Source organism: Pungitius pungitius, chromosome 9, assembly GCF_949316345.1.
Source record: "Pungitius pungitius chromosome 9, fPunPun2.1, whole genome shotgun sequence".
Taxonomy (NCBI): domain Eukaryota; kingdom Metazoa; phylum Chordata; class Actinopteri; order Perciformes; family Gasterosteidae; genus Pungitius; species Pungitius pungitius.
Window position 1 is genome coordinate 8,252,041 of NC_084908.1, and position 27,185 is coordinate 8,279,225.

General features: G+C 41.2%; 1 protein-coding gene across 4 annotated transcripts; it reads left to right on the plus strand.

Moving 5' to 3' along the window:
* Positions 1 to 6,705: 6,705 nt before the first annotated feature.
* mtmr7b (myotubularin related protein 7b) lies at positions 6,706 to 27,109 on the plus strand. 4 transcript variants are annotated; one of them, XM_037471507.2, is made up of 15 exons: positions 6,706 to 7,062; positions 7,110 to 7,246; positions 7,981 to 8,106; positions 9,550 to 9,712; positions 9,887 to 10,044; positions 13,554 to 13,682; positions 19,628 to 19,762; positions 20,980 to 21,112; positions 21,247 to 21,356; positions 22,544 to 22,669; positions 22,732 to 22,781; positions 23,180 to 23,380; positions 24,710 to 24,844; positions 25,066 to 25,241; positions 26,098 to 27,109. In XM_037471507.2, the coding sequence occupies exons 4-15, from the start codon at positions 9,562 to 9,564 to the stop codon at positions 26,148 to 26,150; spliced, it is 1,557 nt and encodes a 518-aa protein (XP_037327404.1). In that variant the 5' UTR covers positions 6,706 to 7,062; positions 7,110 to 7,246; positions 7,981 to 8,106; positions 9,550 to 9,561; the 3' UTR covers positions 26,151 to 27,109. The 4 variants fall into 4 exon arrangements, with proteins under 4 accessions (XP_037327404.1, XP_037327405.1, XP_037327402.1 ...); XM_037471508.2 differs by having other exon boundaries at positions 7,161 to 7,246; XM_037471505.2 differs by lacking the exon at positions 7,110 to 7,246.
* The last annotated feature ends 76 nt before the right edge of the window (positions 27,110 to 27,185 follow it).

The following is a 27,185-nucleotide window of genomic DNA, read 5'->3' on the forward strand; positions in this document are numbered from 1 at the left end:
GAAGTGGGCAATTCCCACAGGCTCACCAATATTGAAAAATAGAAGATGCGACATTCAGATGGTAGGGTCAGAATTTGGCGTAAACAACATGAAAGCATGGATCCAGCCTGCCTTGTATCAACGGTTCAGGCTGCTAGTGATGGTGTGAGGGATATTTTCTTGGCACACTTTGGGCCCTGAGTCTTGTTGCTGATTATGTGCATCCCTTTATGACCACAGTGTACCCTCTTCTACCATATCACAAAGCTTATATCGTCTCAAACTGGTTTCTTGAACATGACATTGGTGAACTCTAATTGTCACCAGGTCTCAATCCAATAGAGCACCTTTAGGATGTTGTGTTGTTGTGGTGGAATGGGAGATTTGCATCATAGATGTGCAGCCGACAAACCTGCACCATCTGTGTAATGCTATCGTGTCAATATCAAACAAAATGTCTGATTAAGTTCTACCATTTACTAGCAAGTTGGATCTAATAAAATGTATACTATAATGCAATTGTTACGTTTTGGGGGTGTTTTTGCATTTTTGTTGGTTTAGTGTGTATGTTACATTTGTTTTGTTTACTGTTTATTATTTGAGTTAAACACTTTTCTTCCTGTGTTGCAGGGGGGGGGGGTGGATTTTGTTAGGGAAGAGACCCATGGGTATACACCACCCGTAGCTGACTGCCTGTCTAGATACACTAGGCAAGACCTGGGCGGACCACTCCCTGTACTTTTGGTTAGCGGGCCTCATCCGTGCCCGAGGTAGAGTAAAGGGGGGGGGGGGGGAAATTGAGTCAGTTAGGGAAGTGTTCACCCTTTTTGTTTGTTTCTTTGCTTTGGTCTCGCCCAGCCCCTTAATCCCCGGAACCTTTGTTTTGTTTTCCGTTTAAGGAGAGAATAAACCTTCTATTTTGTTTACACCGTTTGCCTGTGTGTCAGTAGTCGTCACTCACACCACGACCGCTTACCTCTGGTCGCCGCGTTTATCAGGGCTCATGTTTGCGGGGGTTGTGCTCCCTTACACCTAGACGAAGGGGGACGTAACAGCAATTATTTCAAAGCTTAGGAACAACCCATTTGGAGGGGATAGAGACCGAGAAAGAATGCACATGTGTTGAGCACAATTCCTCACAATAACCCGTGCATACACACACAGTTTATGTTGGTTAGGGTAAAGCAGCAGTTAACCTTGTACTGCGACTGAAGCGAGCAGAAAACATCTGGCTTCATTTAGTTTCAGTTGGGATGAGAAACAAGCTGGAGAAAAGCATCTGGACTCTGCACTAAGGAAATTATTGTTAGGTAGAGAGCAGGCTCTCTTAAGATTTGCCTCATGCTTACTGTTGATACACAAAAACACACATTTAGACACAATTGTCTGACTACACCAGTTCAGACTTTTTAGCGACTACTTTCTACCTGCAATCCCCAACTTAGTACATTTTTATACCAGTGAATTTAACATTGAGTTATCAGTTTTTGTATAATATTTTTGGAAAACTTCACAGACTGCATGGTAATATTCCCAGCTTATAAATAAAAAAAACTGGTGCATCAGTGTGTGTGGATCATAATAGTTTGAGAACTCAGGGTCGCAAATGCAACAAACCTATTCAGATGTCTTCCTTAGGCTTGAATCCTTCTCAATTAAAGTGTCTGCTCTGAAGATCTCATCCCCAATGCCCAATCTACATCTAGGATGTTGTGTTCTGAAGCAGTTGTCACGACGCCGGGTGTGAGGGCAGGAAGGGAAGACCCCAACTTTGAAAAGAAAACTCAAAATTTCTAAACTCAAAATCACTCCAATGAAACAAGGCGAGAAGGGGGGTGGGAAAAAACAAAGACAAAGCAGGGACCTGGCAAAACAACAACATATACTATGAACTAACTACCTGATGGGGGTCATGGAGGTTGTTACGATGGAGATAGGAGGAGAGTTGGTTAAAGATGGCTCGTTCAATAGTTTTGGACAGGATGGGAAGAAGTCTATAGTCTATAGTCTATAGGTCTACGGTCTATAGTTTTTTTCTTCAGAAGGGTTGAGGGTGGGTTTCTTTAGGAGTGGGTTAACTCTTGCCTCCTTCAGAGAGTTGGGGAAACAGCTAGATAACAGAGCATTGTTAATGAGACAGGTGAGGAAAGGAAGAAGATCAGGGGCGATCAACTGTAGAATGTGGGATGGAATGGGGTCGAGGGGGCAGGTGGTGGGACGGGCAGAGGTTACCAAGGTAAGAACTTTGTTAGGAGGCAGGGGTGTGAAACAGAGAAGCGAGGGCGATAGAGGTGAAGTGTAATGGTAAAATATGTTTTACATAATCTTACATAAAAGTTAGAACATAATCTTGTGCTAAAAGAGTGATTCTTGTCTGTGTTGAAGCAATGTGAGAAGAAAAAGGGAGATTCAAAAGTTGTCTTTTGCAGCTGTGTGAAGGAGGACAGTCAAACTGGCCTTCACCCGAATGCTCGAACAAAGGAACTCTGTTACTCCCATCTTTGCCCTGATTTGTTTCCTGCTTGATTTATAACTTTTTATTTGTGTTATCTCACAGGTGATTGAGAGTTTTAGGTTCCGGTGCCTCTCGTGGCTGCCTACCACTAGAGATGACTTTCATGTGTGTGTATAAGAACTCAGCGTTTTCACTGCTCTGAGACGCCATCTCCACAGAGCACCGTGATACGTGCCTGTGTAGTTGACCTCCTGCTTGCAAGCAATAAATGGACTTTTTGCAACTTTGATCATTCATCAAGACTCTGCTTTATTAGACAAATCATTCTCTTCTACCGAGCTTATTGAAATATTCCACAACAGAAGTCTGTGGGATATACTTGGAAGGAGGTGGGTTGGAGAAAGAGGAGCGTAGGAGCAGCTATTTTTTTGGTAAAGTAGGTGACAAAGTCTCCTGGAAGAAGGGTGGAGGGGGAAGGAGGACTCGGGGGTTCGAGGAGGTTAGTGAAGATAGAAAATAGTTTTTTGGGGTTGGAAAATGAGGACTCAATTCTGGATTGGTAGAAAGCGCTTTTTGCAGCAGAGATGTAGGCAGAAAAAGAGGAGAGAAGCGACTGAAACGCATGCAGGTCGTCAGGTTGTTTGTATTTACGCCATTTCCTTTCGGATGCTCGCAGAGTGGCTCTCATAGCACGCACCGGTTCAGACAACCACGGAGCCGGAGGGGATCTGCCAGCCCGTCGAGTCTTAAGTGGACACAGCGAGTCGAGAGAGGAGGATAGAGTTGTTAGGAGAGTCTCTGCGGCAACGTTCGGATGCAAGAGTGCGAAAGAGTCCGTTGAGGGGAGGGCCGATAGAACGAAGGAGGCCAGGGAGGGGGGAGATAGTGAGCGAATGTTACGGCGGACGGGTATAGAGTCGATTGATGGGGTGGGGTCGTTAGTTGGGGAGAGCGGAAGAGAGTATGAGACAAAGTAGTGATCAGAGACATGGAGTGGAGTTACAGTGAGGTTAGTTGTAGCGCAGTTCCTAGTGAAGATGTAGTCAAGGTAATTGCCAGCTTTGTGAGTAGGAGGGGAGGGATTGAGTGACAGTGCAAAGGAAGAAAGTAGGAGTATGAGGTCAGATGACTTCTCTGTCGGGATGTTGAAGTCTCCTAGTAGGGCCATTTTCAGGGAAGTTTGACAGGACGATGTCCAGTTCTTCCAGAAAATGACCCAAAGAGCCTGGCGGACGGTAGAGGACAACAATGTTTAATTGAACCGGGCGAGTGACGGTCACAGCATGGAATTCAAAAGACAGTGGGGCGGAGGATGATAGAGGGTAAGGAGAAAAGATCCATTTGGGTGAAATGAGTAAACCTGTCCCGCCACCCCTGCCGGTGGGTCTGGGTGTGTGGCTGAAGGAGAAGGCAGAGGAGAGAGCAGCTGGGGTGGATGTGTTCTCCGGTGTGATCCATGTCTCAGTGAGGGCGAGGAAGTCTAAATTTCTAAGTCTAAAAATTGTTTTTATAAAATAGTTTAGACTTTTGTCAAGATTTTAAAGTTTAAAGAAATAGAATAATATGTTGATTAAAGGTTTGAAGAACAAGCATCAATGCATTCCAACAATAATACTTTTCATAATTGTATCCTACTTACATTTGAGCAAATTACAATGTTAAACTGCTATTTTCCATTTAGCTGGATAACTGAAACTATATTTTATTGCACATAAAAAATGGTATTCCACATAATCAACAAAGTCAACAAAATATTTGGATGCTGTTACATTGATATACAGTACAAACTGATTAACCTGCCTTTACCAACGAAAATGCTTGTTATGTGGTATGTGCATTTCTTTCAACATTAAATTAAGTGTAGCTGATCAGATGTCTGCTCCATTTACAACCAATCATATTAGCGTGCCTCCACCAAAGTAGATGTACGTAGATGGGTGAACATTACTCTAATTGGGCAAATTAACTGTGTGAAAATGAATATTCTCCCATGGTTTCAGTATATTTTCCAAATCTCCATTCAATTCTCTCAATATTTTTTTTAAAACCCTCAACAAATATGTTAGTCAGTTTTTATGCAATCTACATCTAGCTGCCCAGATGCTGTCACACTCGGGCTGGGGCAGGATGCAGTGAGGACTCAAGCGCAGAGTCTTTCCAATCAAAGTGCTCTTTATTCTTAAACAAACCAAAGACGTGCTCCAACGACGAGGGACATTTAGACAATGACGCGACAAAGGACAACAGGCACACAGGGCTTAAATACACAAGGGAGGTGCAGGTGATTGGACACAGGTGGAGACAATCACGCAATCACAAGACAAGGCAGGAAGTGAAGTTAACCCAGGACCACAAGAGACATGAAACTTCAAACTAAAACAGGAAGCGAGGCCAAACCGTGACAGATGCGATATATCTAGTCTTTTTTAAAATTTGGCCCTGGAATGACTCTGCCTGTCTTAAGCAACGGGGAGAAATTGTGTACAAATTTCTTTCTAATATGTACTCCACGTTGCTGAATGAAGGCCCAAAGCCAGGACTACACAGACTACAACTCTAGTTTGATCTATGTCAAAACAGCTTGTCAGCCAACAGTTAATGCACAGTACAGATTTGTTCACCATAATGTTCTTCATCAACTGTACCTCACTCCACAGAAGCTACATAAATGCCAAGCTGCTTGTCAGAAATGTGTTTCATATAGAGGTTGGCTCCTTTCTACATTGTACCGGCTTTTCACTAAGGTGAAACTCTTTTGGCAGGATATACGTTTTACCTTAACTAAGATCACAGGAGTCACCTTTTTGTTTGAGCTAGGTTTATTGGAAATCTTTTGCTAGTTTTTGTTTTGAATCGCAACATCTTTCATATACTTGATAAAAAGTCCCCAAGTTTTTTCAAAAGAGTCACTGGAGTCTCTAAGTGAGAGTCTGATCTTTTTGCATTTTATATTATTTAAGACCTCATTTAACCAGCTGTTATGTGAAGGCGGGACAACGTGTTTCCACTTGAGTAATATAATAATAATAATAATAATAATATAATCCACTTGAGTAAAGCATCCCATCATGGACCTTGATTCTCACATGTTTGAAAACAAAATTCAACATTTTCTATTTCTTTTGGTGTTGACAACATCTGAAAAGAAAAGCCAGAAAAAATGTCATCAATTTGGGACAATGAACCTTTAAACTCCTTAAAGTAAACATGATGCAGTTGTGCTTTCCAAAGATTATTGTTTTTGTTCACGTTGAATCAGCAGCTGAAAAAATAACAACACACACACACACACACACACACACACACACTCACACACACGGTATCAGCAAATAGTATACAATACACAATTACAACACATATCAAAATTAAAGATGGTTAAAACGAATAAGTGACAGAATGAATGACATGAATATTTCATTCACAATGACAAAAACAAAACAAAAGGTTTTGTATCCATCTTTGTGTGCCCCTCTACAATGTGACCTCCATTGGCTCTGACTCATTGAACACACTTGATAAGTTGACTGTAGACAGATTTTATAGAGATTTACAGTTTGATAAATGACTCAAAAAGTAAGTAGCATGAAACAAAATGCCAAATAACAATGCAAAAAATGTGGTTTATCCATTTTTATACATTTTATATTGTAAAATTAAATATTAAAATCTATGAAGGTAGATTTGTATCTGTATTATGCAAACAAAAAAATGTTTGGAGAACAAATTTCTAAAAATAAAGTTTGTAAGTAAAAATATATAAACTGAGAATGAATTATTTGTTAGTTTTGCTTATAAATCTACCTTCATAATATTCTACCTTCATAATAATCAATCTGATGACAGTCCTCATTCATAGATCGATCGCTATAAAGGCTGTTGGACTTGAAATTGATCACGTTTGAAAAGTAAAAAATAAACATGATTTCTATATATGAAAACGCACGATTTTCAGTTCAAAGAAAGGAGAATAATTAGTTTTTCGTTTTCCAAGACGCTCTTAGAACTAGCTGTGTTCCAGAATCAAGTTTGCAGTTTTGAATGAGTTCCCTTTTACTCAAAAATGTTGAAATAAAGTACAGGTTTCAAAATTGATCAACAACATACTTTTTTAACATATAAGATAGTTTTTTAAGATAGTTTTCTTCAAACGTGTTTTGCCTATGCATGCATAGGTGCAATTCAGAATTAGACGGAAATGCAACTTCTAAAGCTCTTCTCTCGAATACGAATTACTGGATTTTATTTTGAAAATTAAAACCAAAGGCCTTGCATTTAATTATGGTTCGCCTGACGCCGATGCATCTTCTATCACAGCCTAGAGGAGAGAGCCCGTGTACCGTTAGCACTGGTCTAGTGTACCGTTAGCACTGGTCTGGTGTACCGTTAGCACTGGTCCGGTGTACCGTTAGCACTGACCTGAGGTACCGCTTTCCTTCAGGTCTAATAGATCAAAGGAAATCATGGAGACTACTGCAGGGAAGTGTGGGTACAGCAACCACAAGGTGGACACCTCATTTGTTGACGTAAATCTGGGAATATAAGAACTGCCCCCCCCCCCCATTATACACGCTTTATCTCCATCTCCACCATTTTGGTTGTCGGTGATGGAGCACATCCGGACGCCTAAGGTAATTACACTCAGCATTTTAATACCAATAACTAAATATAACTTTAGCCTATTTTGTCCTTCGTCTTTGTGGCTTCATCGCTGCGCCCGTTCGGCCAGCGTTCGATGCCACGCTAGGTCCTCTGTCCCCCTGGACCTCCGTCCCCCTGGTCCTCCGTCCATCTCGTCATGGAGGCACCATTTGGGTCAGTTATCTGTTATTCTCTCCTGATGGGGCAGGCTGCAGGGACGTCCAAAACCCGGACAGCATGCTAGCAGGGGGCTACATGGGGAAACCCTCATGTTCAGACTGCGTAGCCGTGTGTGTTTGTCGCTTAGAGAATACTACTAATCATTCATACTAATATACCGTTTTCACAGGAATCCTCAAATCTCTGCCACCATTATGTCCGATAATGGACTTATCCGTCGAATCCCTAACGTAGCTAGCTGTAGTATTTGGCTGTGATGATGCTTAGTGATGGGGGACTTTTTCCTGTGCCGACGGGAGGGTTTTGGGACAGGTCTTGGCTAGAGACTGTAAAACACTCTGACTCTGATTTGTGATTTTGAGCTATATAAAATGAATTGAATTGTATTCAAGTGCTCCTGTTGCCAACGTAAGTTTTTGGCTACTTATGGAATATGAATGTACTGATACACTCATTACCAAGGAGTGTATCAGTACAAAACCTCACAACCAGTGCACACTTACAAGACGTCCTGGATTTAGAGACAATTTAATTTGTCAAATTACTTATTTTTAATTTTTATGTTTACTCATGTGAGATTCATGTCAGTAAAATAATGTGCTTTGAATGTGCAAATAAATGTGTGTGCTTTTGTGAGTGAAGAGACATACTTCTGAGACATACTCTGACTATTCATCAAGTTTGAACCGAGTATTTTCCCACCTCTTTATTATTTTTGCCTCTTGTAGGTGGAGAATGTGCGTCTCCTGGACCGATCGTCAGGACCGAGAAAGGCCAGCATCGGGACTCTGTACCTTTCAGCCACACACACCATCTTTGTAGAAAACGACCCTGAGACACGCAAGGAGACATGGGTAATCTGGAGGCAGGGTGCCAAACCATGGCTTTTACACTTGATCTGGGACCCAGTAAAAATTGATACATTTCACTATTCATAAGAGTAATCATCCATCGTCACACCGACCTGCTAAATTTATTAGATGACTTATATCCCAGTCAAACTCCGGCTCGGCTCTGAATTTTCAAATATTCCTCTATCCACTTATCCACCAAGAAACCAAGAAACAGAATACATGCCAAAGGTAAAGTGGTGACATGTATGATACAGTACAGGAATATTGCCCACATTTTTACCCTTTACAAGGTAAGCCAACAATGTGGAGGAAACCAGCACTTGAGTAGCCCAGGTAATTGACCGGGATCCTTAAATACCCTCTCTCCTGAGGTGTAAAGAAGAACGTAGTAGTATAATACTCGTGCTAAATTTGTAGTGGAGGGGAAAACTGATTTGGTATAAGTTGAGATTGTGGATAGTTCTTTAGACAAGGTCCTGTAGGGTAGCAGCAAGAATCTGGCAACTTGGCAACAGGAATATCAAATTAGTTCTTCCAAGCATGATGCAAAAAAACCAATTACGTGAATAACTGAAGAATTGAAAAAGTAGTGTTCAAATTGTAACATGCAAGTTAATGACAATGATGTTCCATTGAAATCAAGGCTCATTTAATCCAATTCTGTATGTATTAATGCAAAAAAAGAAATTAAATTATCACAGCAACATACCTCAGAAGTAATTTAAAGAGACAGAAGGTGCATAAAATGATATTCACATAGATAATACAAGAAAAATGCTGTTTTAACATCAAAGCATGCAACAGTGTTAAGGTGGAAACCAAAGTAAAAATACAAGTATGAGTCTTAAAATGAGCATGATAGGTCTCCTTTAAGTTAGAATTACATGACAATGTTGTTGAGCTTCAGTACGGTTTGGATCAAGTAGGCTATTAAGCAATAATATCATGTTCATTTGGATTGTGTAAGTGCTGAGTTTCTAGAGGCAGAAAGGAAATATCCTCCCTATTTGGAGTCTACTGCTAGAGGTGGAGAAGGATACTGCCTTGGGCACTTGGACCTGACAAGCTAAAACAGGGATCCAGGAGTGTCATATTGAACCCAACAGGCTGCAAATGTGTCAATTGGATTAGTAGAAACAAATAAGACAGATTCCAGGTATATCGTAATTCAAATGACTTTGATCTTCTTCCTCATTTAAAAGCATTCACTTTCTGTGTGAAAACCCAGAAGATTAACAGTATAGCTCACAAAACTGATACAATAATGTGATTTGTAATGAGCTAGTTGTTTTTATAGTGCTGTGATGTCACTGACTTCTGTTCACATTAAAGCCTCATTATGTATTTACAAAACGGTCTAATAGAGGAAACCAAACACTGTTGTGATTGTGTGCACCTCTTTATGTTAGAAAAATAGCACAGATGTGTGTTTGTGTGTTTCAGGTGTTGCACAGTATGCTGAGCAGTGTGGAGAGGCCACCCACCATTCCCACAGGAAGTCAGCTGATTCTGCATTGTAAGGACTTCCGTGTCTTCCAGATCCTCATTCCGCAGGAGAGAGACTGTTTGGATGTCCACACGTCATTGCTAAGATTATCGCGGCCAGGTGTGTGCATGTATTTATGTAAGTAATTTGTTAAATGTAAGTCACTGGGATTTCATGCTCACAAAGGCGTCTGGTGTCATCATGGTGTTTTAATGTAATTTCAATGTAATTTCGCAAAGAATGTTAAGTGCATTAGGGCACAGTTTCAACATGATTCTTTGCTCCTCTCTTCAGAGAAGTACAGTGAGCTGTACTGCCTGTCCTTTAATCCCAATGTGAACAAAGTGGAAAGAGAAGAGTCTTGGAACTTCGTCGACGTAACAGCTGACTTCAAGAGGATGGGAGTTCCAAATAACTTGTGGGTTGCTACAGCGGCCAACAGCGAATATAGGGTCAGTGCATCTGTTACTTGTTCTTAATGTGTAGAAATGAAAGTCGGGTATAAAGGTATTTTCTTTTAAAAGAAGGAATAGAACAACCTCATTTCCAGAAGAGAGATCTTGGCTACATGCATTCTGAATGGTAGTGAAGTACTACTGGGATTTATATCTGGGAATTTACATTTTAGACAACATGACCTCCCGGTATGGAAGTAAATCGTGCCATCGGGGGTTGAAATAAAAAGGTGATTGAATTTCTAGCAATGAATATTTATGAATTGAAATTATGTACCTGAATGTTTTTCAACATTAAAACACCGCAAAAAAATTCAACCTAAAAAAAAAACTGTTGAAATATTCAGCCGCAACAGAAATGGAGGTTACAATATTCAACCCCAAAAATATCAACCTTGACACACCAATATCCGGGACACTAAGGAAGAGCAATCGATTCTAGATTCAAGATCAGGAGCGTGCGTCAAGCTAAAGGAGCGAGCACCCAATACACCTTCGGCTTCGGATTGTAGCCATGTCCAATAATAACGGGGCTCTTCTTTATGCCATCAGTGTGGTTTGTGTCTGTATTCCGTAATAGACAGCTGACATTTGTACATTAACAGACTGTATTGGACATGAACTAAGCGGAAGTTAAACAAGAGCGTACAGCCGCTCAGAATACGCCTCTTCTTCTAGTTTTGAATTAATTTAATGATGCTGAGATCCTTCGACAAGCTGTAAGGAGTGATTGGAGTTTTGAATCCAGGAACGCGCTTGAAGAGGCACATGAGCCGCTGTATCGTAGTGGGGGGGGCAGCGGCTTTAACGGAGCGTGCAGACGCATAAATCCGACAGGACATGCAGGAATAACCGCAGTAGCGCCGAGTGCGGAAAGTGGTCGGTGGAAGGATCCTTTTTCTGAGCGGCACAAGCCGATCTCAGTTGGGTATTAAGCGGCATTCAAAGTCCACGTAACGTTAAATGAGTCTTCATGACCATGGGTAAACTTTATTGAGGATCTGGCACAACACAGCGACCTGCAAGTAGCGCAGAGTCTTACATAAAGGGATGTACGTCTTAATGCGAGGCTTTAGAATTTATCTCAAAGGGATCCTGTATTTGCTCATAAAGTCATTTTTCAGTGACTGTGTTACGTGCCTACTGGTTTTTGAACTACTGGTTTGGCTACGGGTGCGTGTTTGTTTTCCCCCGACAGGCAGATGTTGTCTGCCTCCGTCACTTGAGTCGTCACACATTTGCAAACATATTGTGCTGAAAATGTTCAAAAATGCATCCCATATCCATTGCAGCAATTACGATTGTATAAGTGAGCACTACGTCACTGCCACGTATGAAGAAATACATAAAAGAACATTTAATAAAAGTCCGCCACAACCGGGATTCAAACCGTGTCGCGCAAAATAACGTTGTGCCACAAAGCGAGGCGCTACACACTCGGCCAACCAAGCTTATAGGATTCTAACTGATTTGTATAGTTGTAATAAAGTTGTATATCGTCAGTGGCAAGCAAACGTTTTGGTTCAGGGTGAACATTATATGTTCTATTATGTATTTCTTCATACGTTGCCACACTGATGGCATAAAGAAGAGTTAAAGCCCCGTTATTATTGGACATGGCTACAATCCGAAGCCGAAGGTGTTTTGGGTGCTCGCTCCTTTAGCTTGACGCTCCTGTTCTTGAATCTAGAATCGATTGCTCTTCCTTAGTGTCCCGGATATTATTTTTTTTAGGTTGAATTTTTTTGCGGTCTTTTAATGTTGAAAAACATTCAGGTACATAATTTCAATGCATAAATATTCAGTGCTAGAAATTCAATCACCTTTTTATTTCAACCCCCGATGGCACAGATTTACTTTCATATCCCAGGTATCAATTTGACCACAATGTATCACATTAATTGTACTCTGTTCAGGATTGCATGTCTCACTCAAATACTATTACACTAGATCCATAATATATAGAGTACATATTAAGTAAAGTATAAATAAATAGTTACTTGAATATTTAATCAGAATCGTGTTTTATCATTTTTTATCTTAAAATTACTTTGAGAGTAAATTCCAAATGTTTAGTTATTATCTCCATGGTATAGTTTTAATGTCCCATTACTGCATTTTATGTTTTATACTACTATATACTATATTTATTAGGTTTAGCACGAACAAGAACTGTACTCACTGGTCCTTGCCAAGAAATAGTCTATCATGTACCTCCTGTACAAAGTCACACCAAACAGATACATTAGTGAGCTGCACAGGTGCTGGTGGTTGCTGTCAGGGAGGACGCGGTCGAGGGCAAGGAGGGAGGACTCAGATGCGGAGTTTGAAAAATAAAAGACTTTAATTGTCAAAAAACTCAAACTCAAAATCACTCCAACCAAAAAAGGGGAGGAAGGAGGCAAAAACAAAACAGACAAAAAAACAGGGACCTGGACTTGAAAACATAGACTTGACTTACTTGACGGGACACAAGAACGTCGACATGTAATGACGCCACACCAGACAAGGGACTCACAGGGCTTAAATACACAAGGGAGGTGCAGGTGATTGAACACAGGTGGAAACGATCAGGCACGGCAGACAATTACAGGGGAAGACAGGACAAGGCAGGAAGTGAAGTTACCCAGGAACACCAGAGACATGAAAACTACAAAATAAGACAGAGCAGACCCAAACCGTGACAGTTGCATAGCATGTAGACTTTAAAGCAGCATAGATATTCTCATATAAGTCAGTAAGAAAGCTACTAAGCATATTTCCCCAAAATGTTGAATGTTTTTTTCCTTGTGATGTCCTTGAAACTACACATATTGTGTTTCTTCTTCACTAATCACATAATTTTGACCAAGACTGAGAAAGTGATGCTGTAGAGCCTTCACATCTTCTGAACTAAAGACACACCTCTTCAAACTATACCTTGACTAAAACAACTAACAAATTGTAGAACTTAAATTGTACTTATAATGGCTTTTATCTATAGCAAGTTGTAAATCAGCTTATTTATTTAATTTGAAATTGTACTTGTTCATATCCTTATGGTTGAAATACACTTATTGTAAGTCACTTTGTATAAAATTACATTTAACAGATGTGAGTTTTGAATGATAGCCTAAAGACTTCTGGCATCACTATGGCTAATCATCCCCCATCAACCCAGGCCTTTAATATTAAAGAATGTACAAACAGCACTGTGATATGTTACTCAGAAGCCCTTCAAATCTTAGTAAAAGGTATAATGTAAACCACTCAGCAGCAGAATGACCATTCAAAGAATGTATAGTAAGGACTTTATTAATATGTTTAGAAATATTATTTTTTATTATAAACACATGTCATGAAAAGAACCAAATTAAAACCGCATTGCTCTTTTAAACAATGAGCCATACTGTTGCACTGCTTGACATATCGGCTTAATCCTTACATTAGATTTGACTGTTATACACATTAGCTCTATACGACTGGACAGAAACCTAGTTCAGATGTGTGCGTTTGTCCTCTCCTAGGTCTGTGATACATACCCATCACAACTCTTTGTTCCAAAGTCAGCCACCACTGCCTTAATCGTGGGGAGCTCAAGGTTCAGGAGTCGAGGGCGATTCCCTGCTCTGTCCTATTTCCACCAGGACACATTGGTTAGTGTGATACACGCACACGCACACGCACACGCACACACACACACAGGCTGTTGAATCACCCTTTTTGTAAGGTAGATGGCAGCAGATTTCTGTCAAGAATGTCTCTGTAAATTTGCCCATTCATCCTTCCTTCAATTATGTGAAGTTTGCCAATACCATTTGCTGAAAAGCAGCTCCAAACGTCACTGTTGGTATGGTGTTTTTAGGGGGATGTGCATTGCCATTTCTCCTCCAAACATGGTGTGTGTTATGGCATCCCTAACAGTTAAATTTAGCTCTCATCTGACCCCACTACATTCTTCCAGTATTTCACTGGCTTTTCCAAATGTTGTTTAGCAAACTTTAAACGAGCTTCAACATGCTTTTTTTTCCAGCAATGGAGTCTTATGTGGTGAGCGTGCATACAGGCCATGGTGGTGGAGTGCATTACTTAGTGTTTTCTTTGAGACAACAGAACCTGCTAATTGCAGGTCTTTTTGAAGCTCTCCACAAGTGGTCCTTGGGTCTTGGACAACTCTTCTGATTATTCTTTTCACTCTTCTGTCAGAAATCTTGTGAGGAGCACCGGGTCGAAACAAATTTATGGTGAAATGATTGTCTTTCCACTTCCGTATTATGGCCCCAACAGTGCTCACCAGAACATTCAGAAGCTTAGAAATGCGCCTATAACCAATGTCATCATTGTGTTTTTCAACAATTAGGTTGTGACGGTCTTGAGACAGCTCTTTGCTTTTATCCATCATGGGATGTGTCTTGTGTGACACCTTCTTCTTCTTCTCTTATTTAATGGCGGACTGCAACCAACGTTTAGGTACATGCCGCCACCTACTGTACTGGAGTGTGTATAGTCATGTCATTTAAATTCTACTCCATATCCCTGAGTCTTTTAAAAAGGTAATTAGAGCCTTCCTTGTAGTTCTTATTCCTTCTCCTTCTGATCCCAGTATCCCTACCAGATTCCACTCCCTCCCTGCCTCCTGAACCTTATCTTTAAGCACCTGCCTTTCCACTTCATTCAATTTACAGTTCAGTATTACATGTTCAGCATTTTCTTTGTGCACAGTACCACCCTATCAGGTCGAACCTCTTCTACCCATTGTAGTGCAATAATGACTGCTACTATTTCTGCTGTGTACACTGATAACCGGTCAGATAGTCTTTTAGAGATATGGATTTTAAAATCTGGTATATATGTATATTCAAACTCCCACATTTTCCTGTTTATTCTTAGATCCGTCTGTGTAAATCTTTAAATAATTGTAACTGTTTCTTAAGTAGATGTTTGTTTTGACTCCTATTTCCTCCATTCCCTTTTCTTTTCCAATATATTTATATCAGCTTACTTACTTCTGGAAAGAGCCATGGTGGAATTCTACTGACTGGGTTGGCCATGGTGAAATTTATGGCTTCCATTTCGTATTCCCGCACTCTCATTTCTCTTGTCCATCCAAACCCTAAACCCTGAAACTTTGTATACTCCCAACATTTCTGTGTGGGTTTTCTTTCCCACTTCCTTTCAATTTAATCCAATACGCCATCTCCAGTTTCTCTCTTCTTAACTCCAAAGGTATCTCTCCAGCTTCTATGAGTATAGCGTTGATGGGGGTTGTCTTAACAGCTCCAATGCATACACGTAATGCTCTATACTGTAATCTATTTATTTTTTCCAGCACTGTTTTTGCCGCTGCACCATGAACTACGCAACCATAGTCTATTGATGACCTCATGCAAGCCCTATAGATGTTAATTAACGACTGCCTTTCTGCACCCCAGTCACATCCCGCCACAGCTCTCATCAGGTTTATAACTTTTTGGCATTTAGTTTCTAAGTTCCTAATATGCCTTTTTACATGTACCCCTACTTTCAAACCATAGTCCCAGGTACTTAAATGTATTTACTTTCACCATTGTCTGCTCATATAATTTTAAACTTTCAACATGGCACTTGCGCTTCTTTGTAAACATCATATAACAAGATTTGCTTGTCGACATCTTGAATCCCCACTTATATGACCACATCTCTACTTCCCTGATTGCTTTCCTTATGTTACCTAATACTTATGACACATTCCTTCATCTCATCCAAATGGCCCCATCATCCGCATATAGTGCTGTTTTTATGCGTCCATTCATTTTTGAAAAAATATCATTAATCATTATGTTAAACAGTATCGGACTAATTGCACTCCCCTGGGGAATTCCATTGTCTACATTAAATTCTATAGATACCTCAGATCCAACTTTAACTTTAATTTTCCTATCTGTTGAAAAGTCCATAACCCAATTATATAACCTTCCTCCTATCCCCATACTAGTTAGCTTAATAAGCAAACCTTCCCGCCACATGGTATCATATGCCTTTTCTATGTCAAAATATACAATTGTCATTAGTTCTTTCATTTTCAATGCCTTTTCCACATCATTACTTACTCTAACTAGAGCATCTGTTGTGGAGCGCCCTTTTCTAAATCCACTTTGTATATTGGTCAGTAATCCTCTCTGTTCAAATATACACTCACCGGCCACTTTATTAGGTACACCTGTCCAACTGCTCGTTTCTGCCAATTTCTAAGCAGCCAATCACATGGCGGCAACTCAGTGCATTTAGGCATGTAGACATTGTCAAGACAATCTCCTGCAGTTCAAACCGAGCATCAGTATGGGGAAGAAAGGTGATTTGAGTGACTTTGAACGTGGCATGATTGTTGGTGCCAGAAGGGCTGGTCTGAGTATTTCAGAAACTGCTAATCTACTGGGATTTTCACGCACAACCATCTCTAGGGTTTACAGAGAATGGTCCGAAAAAGAAAAAACATCCAGTGAGCGGCAGTTCTGTGGGCGGAAATGCCTTGTTGATGCCAGAGGTCAGAGGAGAATGGCCAGACTGGTTCGAGCTGATAGAAGGGCAACAGTGACTCAAATAACCACCCGTTACAACCAAGGTGGGCATAAGAGCATCTCTGAACGCACAGTACGTCGAACTTTGAGGCAGATGGGCTACAGCAGCAGAAGACCACACCGGGTGCCACTCCTTTCAGCTAAGAACAGGAAACTGAGGCTACAATTTGCACAAGCTCATCGAAATTGGACAATAGAAGATTGGAAAAACGTTGCCTGGTCTGATGAGTCTCGATTTCTGCTGCGACATTCGGATGGTAGGGTCAGAATTTGGCGTCTACAACATGAAGGCATGGATCCATCCTGCCTTGTATCAACGGTTCAGGCTGGTGGTGGTGGTGTCATGGTGTGGGGAATATTTTCTTGGCACTCTTTGGGCCCCTTGGTACCAATTGAGCATCGTTGCAACGCCACAGCCTACCTGAGTATTGTTGCTGACCATGTCCATCCCTTTATGACCACAATGTACCCAACTTCTGATGGCTACTTTCAGCAGGATAATGCGCCATGTCATAAAGCTGGAATCATCTCAGACTGGTTTCTTGAACATGACAATGAGTTCGCTGTACTCAAATGGCCTCCACAATCACCAGATCTCAATCCAATAGAGCATCTTTGGGATGTGGTGGAACGGGAGATTCGCATCATGGATGTGCAGCCGACAAATCTGCGGCAACTGTGTGATGCCATCATGTCAATATGGACCAAACTCCCTGAGGAATGCTTCCAGCACCTTGTTGAATCTATGCCACGAAGAATTGAGGCAGTTCTGAAGGCAAAAGGGGGTCCAACCCGTTACTAGCATGGGGTACCTAATAAAGTGGCCGGTGAGTGTATGTGATAGTCTACGAACTATTATCCTCTCCATCCATTTGCGGGGTGGAATGTCAATGCTATGGGCCTATAGTTATCAGGATTAGCTGGGTCCTTACCAGGCTTGTTGAATGGTAATATTACTGCACTTTTCCAACTGTGTGGTATTATTCCGTCCCTCCAAATTTTATTAAACAGTCTTAATATTAACTTAAATGATTCGCCTGGTAACTGTCTGAACATGGCATAACATTATCGATCTTGCCCGGGTGCTGTATATCCAGTGCCCAGCAGCGCTATGTTGAGTTCTGATAACGTAAAATCCACGTCTAGTATTGACATGCCATCCTCCTTTTTTAACTTCACTTCCTTATTCTCTCTTAATGCCTGTTCTTTCTCCTGTTTATGTATGTCACTAAGGTTTTCACAACTGTGAACTGCCACAAAGGCCCTCCCTAGCACTTCTGCCTTTCCTTTATCTGATACTATTATCTTCTCTCTATCAATCAAAGCTGGAATTTTACCAGACTTCCTTTTCCCATTCATTCTCTTGAACATAGACCATATATCCCCTAATTTTCTTGTGTGACACCTTGGCAATGAGACCTTTTTGTAGGCCATCAGTTGGGGTTTCCTTGTATGTATGTATTACTTTGTTGTTACCAACATCTGGTGAAAATTTCATCTCAATAGCTCCTTTGGAAATGTATTTACTGAGAAAAATGGCGACGTGTTCAATACTTATTTCACCCGCTGTATGTGTACTGTAGTGCTACCTGGAAACATTGTACAAACTCAAACCTTCAATTCCTTGCTCCTAATGAGTAAATATCTATTATGCGACTTCTGTAGAAGGGAGACTACAGTATTCTCCAGCTCCCGGCCTGTTGTCGGCCATGTTGCAAGTTCATCCAAGAGAATATAGTACATTTCAGCTTCTTGGATTTCTCTTTGGATCTCCCTCCCAGTGCTGTGATCACGTCATTTTGGCTTCTGTTTGACAGCAGTGACACCTGGGGCCTTTCTGGGTGACTTTCACTCTTCCAATATTTTCTGTATGCATCTTCAGCACACTGTCATAGCAGGAAAATAGATTCTCAAGTTCTAGAAAGTTACTATGGTTGTTACTTGAGTTACTCTCATTATCACCTCGGAATGCTAGTCCCTGCCTTGTGAGATACATTCTAAGATCTATTAACCTGGTCAGTATCTCTCTGTTTGTCTGCCTCTCCCGCTCTCCTCGCTATCCTCGCTATCCTCCACTCCTCTTTGTTTTTAAATCCATCTTCAGGTAGAAAAGACAACTGAAACAATGCATTGAATCAGAACTTGGGGAATACTCCAGGCACACATTTTTTAGAAAACCAATGCTTTTGGAATGACCGGCTTCAGCATTTTGGGGAAAAAACATTTCTGGTGGACAGGGCCCTACACTGTAGCACATAGCAATGAAGCTCTTACCAGACTGTCATGTAGCTCAAATTAAGACCTAGCTTAATTTTAATTATTGCGGCTTTAAATTAAACAAAACTAGTCAACTTGTCAAATTTGTAGAACAGTAAAACTCCCTCTAAATTCTCTGCTTGCCTGTTTGTCTCTGTGTCTGTATTTCCCTCCCTCTCTCGCTCTTCATTAAACATGACAAACAGTAAACAGCTCACGGAAATCACCGATTTTTTGAGTTTGTTTATTTTTCAGGAAACGTGCGAAGTAATGTTTTCAGCGGTGCTTACGTTGTGGTTAATTTATCGTCAAACATCATTAAATGTTTGTCTGATGCTGCAGACGTTTAGCGCTCCGTACTTATCAGTTCGCACAATGTTGTTCTGAGTTGACTGTATGACTGCATCATGTGACTCTACTAATCAGCTAATATAACTTGTGTGAGAGACTGAGTGGTGTGTGGTTGCCGCAGTGATGGCACATGCACATCTTGAAGTTTTAATGGTGGCTGTAGCTAAAAGATGGAGGAAGAAAGATTTGTTTTAAGAGGATTTGAAATAAACCATGTTAAAAATGTCATGAATAGTGATTGATATTAATTCAAGCATGAAAGGTAGAATGCTGAAAAGTTATAAAACCCTATCTTGAAGGAGTAGAATATTTGAATGACAATTTGTGCTGAAAGGTGCCACGGTAGAAATAGAATAATATAAATAAATGAAATAAAGAATAGAAGAACAATAGTTGGAGCAGCATTACAACAATTCTGATGTTTCATTGTCATCCAGGCAGCCGTATGTCGGTGTAGTCAGCCACTGTCCGGCTTCAGTGGACGCTCTCAGGATGATGAGATGATGCTGCAGGTTATGATGAAGGCCAACCCTGGCAGTGACTACATCTATGTGGTGGACACCAGGCCAAAGGTATCTCCCCTCCAGACTTACTCGCATATCCAAGTATTATAAGTTACTAATATAAACACACTCAGTGTTTCCTTGGGTTTACAGCTTTTGGGAAGGGGGAGGGCGTATGGACGAAGACCGACAATGGGGAGAGTGTGTGCACGTACATATCTCTGTACACACACAGTTCCTGTGTGGAACTCGGATACAGAGCGGACAATTGTCACAGTGTAGAGAGACAAATGGCATAAGATAAATAACACAAGGCTATTTAGTCTGTTCAATAAAAGAAAAAGGGAAGGACCTCCTCCAAGGTAAAGGACTTCTGTTGGCATCTGGGACTAAATCGAAAATACAATTAAAGAAAATTAACCTGACCCTCTAGGGCAGTGGTTCTTTACATCAATTTTTTTAACACATTTCACGCATGCGCAGTGTGACAAATTATTCAGGTCAGCAAAGTACCTCTTCCTCTAGGGAATGCACTTCATCCTATACAAAACATTACTGCCACCTGTAGGCATGTCAGGCCGTCAGGTTCAGCAAGTCGTTTGCGCCAGTCCACGCTGAATGTTCGCAGGCCATTAACAAAATCAACCTCAGATCATTTGACCAACACAATAGCAAAATGTTCCAACACGTTGGAATTCGACGCTGGAAATGGTCAAGCGCGTGAGCAGAAATAAAGAGGCCGTCATCGCCATACTTTCCAATTCAAAAGGATTTTCGGGAGGGGCTTTGAAATTCGGGAGTCTCCCGGAAATATCGGGAGGGTTGGCATGTCTGGTCATCGCAGCCCTGGACCATCAGGAGCACAAACTTGTTTTGCCGACCGAAGCAGAGTGGGATAAACTGCAGAGGCTCGAGACCCTTCTAGAGCCATGCAGGGAAATCAGTCTGTAACTTATCAAATAACATTGATTTGATTATTTTCTGGAATGAATTAAACCAAGTCAAATATCAATAACATGTATTTATGTAAAAAAATAAAATGATGATAATAATAATAATACTAATTATGTATCTGTGTCCTGTTATTTATCTTTGGTATGCATTTCAGAAAGAAAAAATGGTTAGGATTAAGGTGTAATTGCAAATAGTGATTAATCCTGATTAATCCACTGAAAATTCTGATTAATTTGATTAACATTTTTAAGCATTTGACAGCCCTAATATATATATATATATATATATATATATATATATATATATGTGTGTGTGTGTGTGTGTGGTTCCAGCTTAATGCCATGGCAAATCGAGCAGCAGGTAAAGGCTATGAGAACGAGGATCACTACACCAACATCAAGCTGCAGTTCATCGGCATCGAAAACATCCACGTTATGAGAAGTAGCCAACAGAAAATCATCGACGGTGTGTCTGTGTTTGTCCACAAACCAATAATACATCACTTAAAAAAATATGAAACAGCCAAGTAAAATAAAGTACTCCAGTCATTGTTTGATGGCATTTCTCCCCATTTACTTGTGTGTCTCTGTCCATTGCAGTGGGCGAGATGAGATCTCCATCCATGACTGACTTCCTGTATGGTCTGGAGAACTCTGGTTGGCTCAAACATATTAAAGCTGTACTGGACGCGGGGCTCTTTATAGCCAAGGTGTGTACACAGACAGAAATACCGTGCACAAACCCACACACAGGCAGGACCCCTCACAGCAACCACAAATATTATTTGTTTAGAAACTCATAAAACACAGGTGTAGGTAAAAGGAAGAATCACTGTGGAGCTTTTCCAGCTTTGGAGATTAGAACCGCTGGTATCTACAATCAGTATCATGCTTTACGGAAATGGTTTTAACCTAATCAAGTTATCCCGAGGCTGCACACATTTCAGAACAAAGAGTTTTTGGGCTGATTCCTCCAGCCTTCACTACGTGGGCCGGTTCCTTCAAGACCGCATAGGCTGAACCGAGCGGTCACCGAAATGAGACTGTCTGGACTTCCTGTTTGCATCATCAGCCTTTCCTCTGAGCTAATTTAACTGTAACCTTAAGATATTACAGAAGACATCCGAGCTACAGTAGCTGAAAGTCACCACAAACAACTTGATGCTGCTTCCTCCGGGCTCCATAAAACCAATCAAAATGTAAAGTTACTTTAAAATCACACCACTAAACCAAAGGAGCAAAGCAAGTTGACTTTCTTCGTGTATTTATTCTCAACATTTCAGTAAAATGTTAGTCAGCCTCCAAAGTGTAATAGTTAAGGCATTAAATTGACTTTTCACTAATGACTACGGTTGGATGCGGGCAGACAGCTGCCGTTAACAGCACAGCGGCTCCCGGTAATGTGAGCTGTTTGTTATAAATGTGTGTTTGTACATTCACGTTCAAAAGAAACAGAACATGGAGGGACTTAAGACTCAGGGGTTTCAGGTGAAGCGGACAGCTTGGGACAGGTGCTCTATATGGGAGGGGGAGCGTCAAGTAACTTAAGCGATTTTAGAAACGAAGATGTGATGTTATAAGGTTAGATATGATATCCTATCAGTAGATTTTTGAGTGAATTCCAGTACTTACATTTAAGAAATAGCTGCCGCATCCCCCGCTGCTCTCCTGTTGCCACCTGGAATGAAATAATGCATATTGGAGTTGACGGAATAGGACAGCTTTGTCGCAGATATAGTGCCACAACTGGTCTACAAAGGCAACTCCTGAAGGATATATTCTCCAAAGGATGCAACCCTCCAAAGGATGCTGGATTGGGACATCCTCCAGGGCTGGAAGGGGAGGGACTGGTAGTTACCACTAGGTCATTTAACTGCTCTCTCTCTCCCCCCCTCAGGCTGTGGCCGATGAAGGTGTTAGCGTGTTGGTTCACTGTTCAGATGGCTGGGACAGGACGGCCCAGGCCTGCTCTGTTGCCAGTATCCTGTTGGACCCATACTACCGAACCATCAAAGGACTCATGGTAACACACACAATACTAACGGCTCTAACAAACTCAGTTCTCATCTCCTTCCCATTTCCTAGGTGCTGATAGAAAGAGACTGGGTTTCCTTTGGACACAAGTTCTCCCACAGGTACCTGTAACAATTAAATTATTATTATTTACTCTTTTTTCTACTTTTCTTGCATTCATGCTTAATAATACTTACTTAATAGCCAGGCTTTTCTTCACATTCATAACAGCAATTCATTTCTTAGCCTACAGTTTGGTTTTGATGCTTTTAATAAACGTGTTAAAAGTACAGTATAATAATTTGTACCTTACCTGGAGCCGGAAATTGGTTGTACTAAATTGAATTTCTTGAAAACATTGTTAAAATTTGGTAAATTGGCAAATATAATATTTCACATCTCTTCAAAATTGAGACAATTTTATCTCCATGTATGTCAGTTCCATGTTAATTTAGTAAATAATTTATTTTTTTGAAGGTTGTGTCGTGTGATAATGCGTTAAAGAGCTGTGTTCCTACAGGTACGCCCACCTGGATGGAGATCCCAAAGAGGTGTCTCCTGTCATCGATCAGTTTCTGGAGTGTGTGTGGCAGCTATCTGAGCAGTTCCCGTGCGCCTTTGAGTTCAACGAGTACTTCCTCATCGCCATACACACACACATCTACTCCTGTCAGTATGGGAGCTTCCTGGGCAACAGCCAGAAGGAACGTAGGGACATGAGGTTGGACACTGTGTGTGTGTGTGTGTGTGTGTGTGTGTGATGACACTGATGATGTATTGTTTATCTAATTCTGAACTTCCTTTGAACCTTTTGGGCTCGGTCAAGGATTTATTTATTTATTTATTTATATTTATATATATTTTTTTTACAGCTAGCACAGAGCGCTTCCACATATGTTAGACAATATTTTGCGCACCGGTCTTGAAAGTGCTTGGGTAACGCTTGGGAAATGTCTCAAGAGGGACAAGTGCATGTCATTTGTTGAGAATCTGGTCATTTTAAAAGTAAAATATTTTTTAGAAGAAAAAAACAAATAAAAGTATTATTTATTTTTCTCTTTCTCTGCGGCCCGGTACCAAGTGGCTCGAGACCGCTGGTCTAGATCAGTGTTTCTCAACTGGTAGTGGGTTTGTAGTGGGTTGCGGGCCCGGTACCAAGTGGCTCGAGACCGCTGGTCTAGATCAGTGTTTCTCAACTGGTAGTGGGTTTGTAGTGGGTCGCGGGCCCGGTACCAAGTGGCTCGAGACCGCTGGTCTAGATCAGTGTTTCTCAACTGGTAGTGGGTTTCTAGTGGGTCGCGGCCCGGTACCAAGTGGCTCGAGACCGCTGGTCTAGATCAGTGTTTCTCAACTGGTAGTGGGTTTGTAGTGCATGGAAAAAAAAAATGTTAAATGACTATTCATTCCCCCCCCCTGTTGACCGATCGAATTGGGTTGTCATTAAGGGGTAAAGGTGGGTCCCGGAGCCAGACAAGTTGAGAACCACTGGTCTAGATTATATTATGTCTTTTTCAATGATGGTCTCTCTACCTCACACTTTTCCACAGTCTAAATATGTCAAAATGGCGTTGACCAAGTTGACAAAATCATTGTTTGAAAACAACAGTCCACCAATAGGGGATGTCTCAATAATTATGGTTGCTTCTTATGTTCAATTTTTGTAACCTTATGTATGACACAGGAGCCAATAACATCCACCATATATGTTATTTATGACCTATCGATGCACATGTCTGAATGCGTGCGTCTGAGAGTAGTAAAATCCTTGTTTTTTGCTCTGAAGAGAACCTATGCTGTGACTAATGTTACACACTAATGGAGTATACATATACAGATTCAAATGTAGATTATTTATTGTTGTATTTGAGATGGTATCGTTTTGAGTAACGTTGAGCCACCCCTTATGTGTCTAAAATGGTGGATGCACTGAGAAGATAACTCATCTGTGACAAAGATCACGTAGAAATTTAGGCTAGATGATTTGATAAAGCCATTGTAAGCGTCGCTGTATCATGTTAACTGTTGGGTGGTGTGTGTTGTTGGACTACAGGCTCCATGAGCGGAGTCATTCTTTGTGGCCTGAGCTGTGGAAGGACAGAGCAGAGTACACCAACCCTCTGTACAAGGACGAGTTGAGCCAGAGTCAGGGTGTCCTGAGGCCAAACACCACACCCTACTGCTTCAAGTGAGCTGCTGCATGAATGCATTCCACACATATGCTAAATGTACCCTTGGTTCAGTAGTTTATGATAAGTATGTTATGGTAAAAATTCCAATTTAAATTGAGTTATACAATACATGATATTTTATATTATATGTTGTTTTTTGGTCCAACATTACTCCAGAAAGCATTGAATAGTCATTTAAGCATAGTCTTAAATGTAGACTTCTGATCCTTCTCTCCAGAATGTGGAAAGGTCTTTATAACCATGTGGAGAAATCAATGCCTCCTTGCCAGTCACCCGCACACATCCAGTCTGCTGTAAAGGGGGAGTCCCAGCACCTGAAGGAGGGGCTAACCAATCACCAGGCGGTCCTGCCAGGACGAACCGCCCACCACAACCCCCTGAGCTCCAAACAAGGCATACAATACACAAAGACAACTCCTGCTACGACACCACCATAACGTCGCCAAAACTAACCTCAGAAGTTTTAATAAAAATGAGAGACTTCCATGAAACACAATTCTGATGAGAAAGGCCAACTAAATCATGTTATCCTTCACTACTGTCTCACTACAGTACATTTACACCACCAGTTAGAGTAAAACAAGTCTATGTCTATGAAAAAGTAAGTCCAAAAAGTAAAAAATATTTGTTTTTATTTGTATTCTTTTTTTCATTTAATATCTCTTGAAATTTAGAGCTTATCTAGTGCAGTCGTTCTCAACTGGGTTTGGGGCGTGTGTGACAGTCTGGTCGGAGGGTTTTGTCTGCTTTGACTGTACCCACAAGGTACTATTGCACTGTGCAAGGACTGGGCCACCTGTGGGTGCTTTGGGAGGGAGGGCAGAAGGGGGGCTCACGGCAACAAGCGCTAGTGACAAAGTGAGAACCACAAGTAGGTGGATCTTGTAAGTTATTTTCAGAATAAAGGCATTTGCAGACTTTAACACGAGTAGACTGTTTTTGCATTCATCTGGGGAAAGCATTAATTATTTTAAGTTCTACATGTGGGCAAAATTTGTGACACCACGGCTGTGATATCAATATCAAGCTCCCTAAAATGTGATGAACCCAGAACCAGAAGGGAGCAATTAGGGGGTTGATGTCCTTCTCAGGGACACTTGGACATGGCACATTGGGCAGCCAGGATTTGAACCACAAACCTTGCAGCTCCCAGCGCATCACACTACTCCATGCACCACCATCACCGACTTGAATGGAACACCTTTTTAGTTAAAGCAAGTATGTGTTTTTTGTTGTCTTGTCCCCACAGACAGGGAAGCCGATGTCATGGGAGGAAAGGAATGTCCCGAGCAGGAGGACTAGCTAACCTGCAGGAGACACATGCGGGCCGGACCCGCTTACCACAGACTCAATCAATAGTCCCGCACTGGAAAAAGTACCACTCATTTCTCTGAACCAGTCAACCACAGAACTTCGTCCAACAACACTAATCGTCTAGAACCACACACCCAGCCTATAACAAATCACCCCGATGACTTCTTCACCTGCAGCCACCCGGAATCGGGCGTGGCCGATTGTCCAGCGGTGGGGAAGACTGCAAGGACCCGTCTTGGATAAGGCTGTCTTTACCACTGCCTCACCAGAAAATAGTTAACCCTGCCGCATGGCTGGAATGTGATAGTATCCCCCTCTGACACACAGAGGGGCACAATGTGATGAGTCAAAAGTGGCCCTGCAGTAAAAGGCTGATTTTCAGGCTGTAGTTTGTCACATTCCATTTCCATCTAAAGGAGGTCCTACTGACCGTTGTTCAGTTCATCCCCTTGACAAAGGCTGTTGCAGACCTTTCATGTGATTTGTCTTTAATTGTGTTTAGTTGCAGATAGCTGAGATAGTTGTTAGGGTTTTTCAGGTGGCTGAATCTTTTAACGAGATCCACTATTACTTTTAGATGGATAAATGATGTATGTAACCAGCCTGAAATAAAGTAGGGGGAAGGTAGAGAACCACTTCTTTTACTAGAAAAACTCCTTGGCTTGCGTTAGCATTTGTCCCAAAGATGTCCCCTCTTTAAGAATTAACTACACGATGGAAATTTTAAGAAATATTTGTTTACTCCCAGGCTTCATTCCACTTCAGTGTAAAATAACATGTGTTATTATACTAGTCTTGAAGGTATTTATTGGTTAAATATTGTCTTATCTGTTAATGTTGAGGAAAGTAGATGAATGTGTGCTTGTGGGTTTGAGGGGTCTCCATCCTCCCAGTTGAACCTAGAATACAACTCCAACCACTCAGTTTCTTCTCTAACACCAATCTGGTCATTAGTTGCCCTCGAGTCTTAAATAGTGTTCTTCCCTTTGTTACTTTACCTTCTCCAAAACAATAACAAGAACA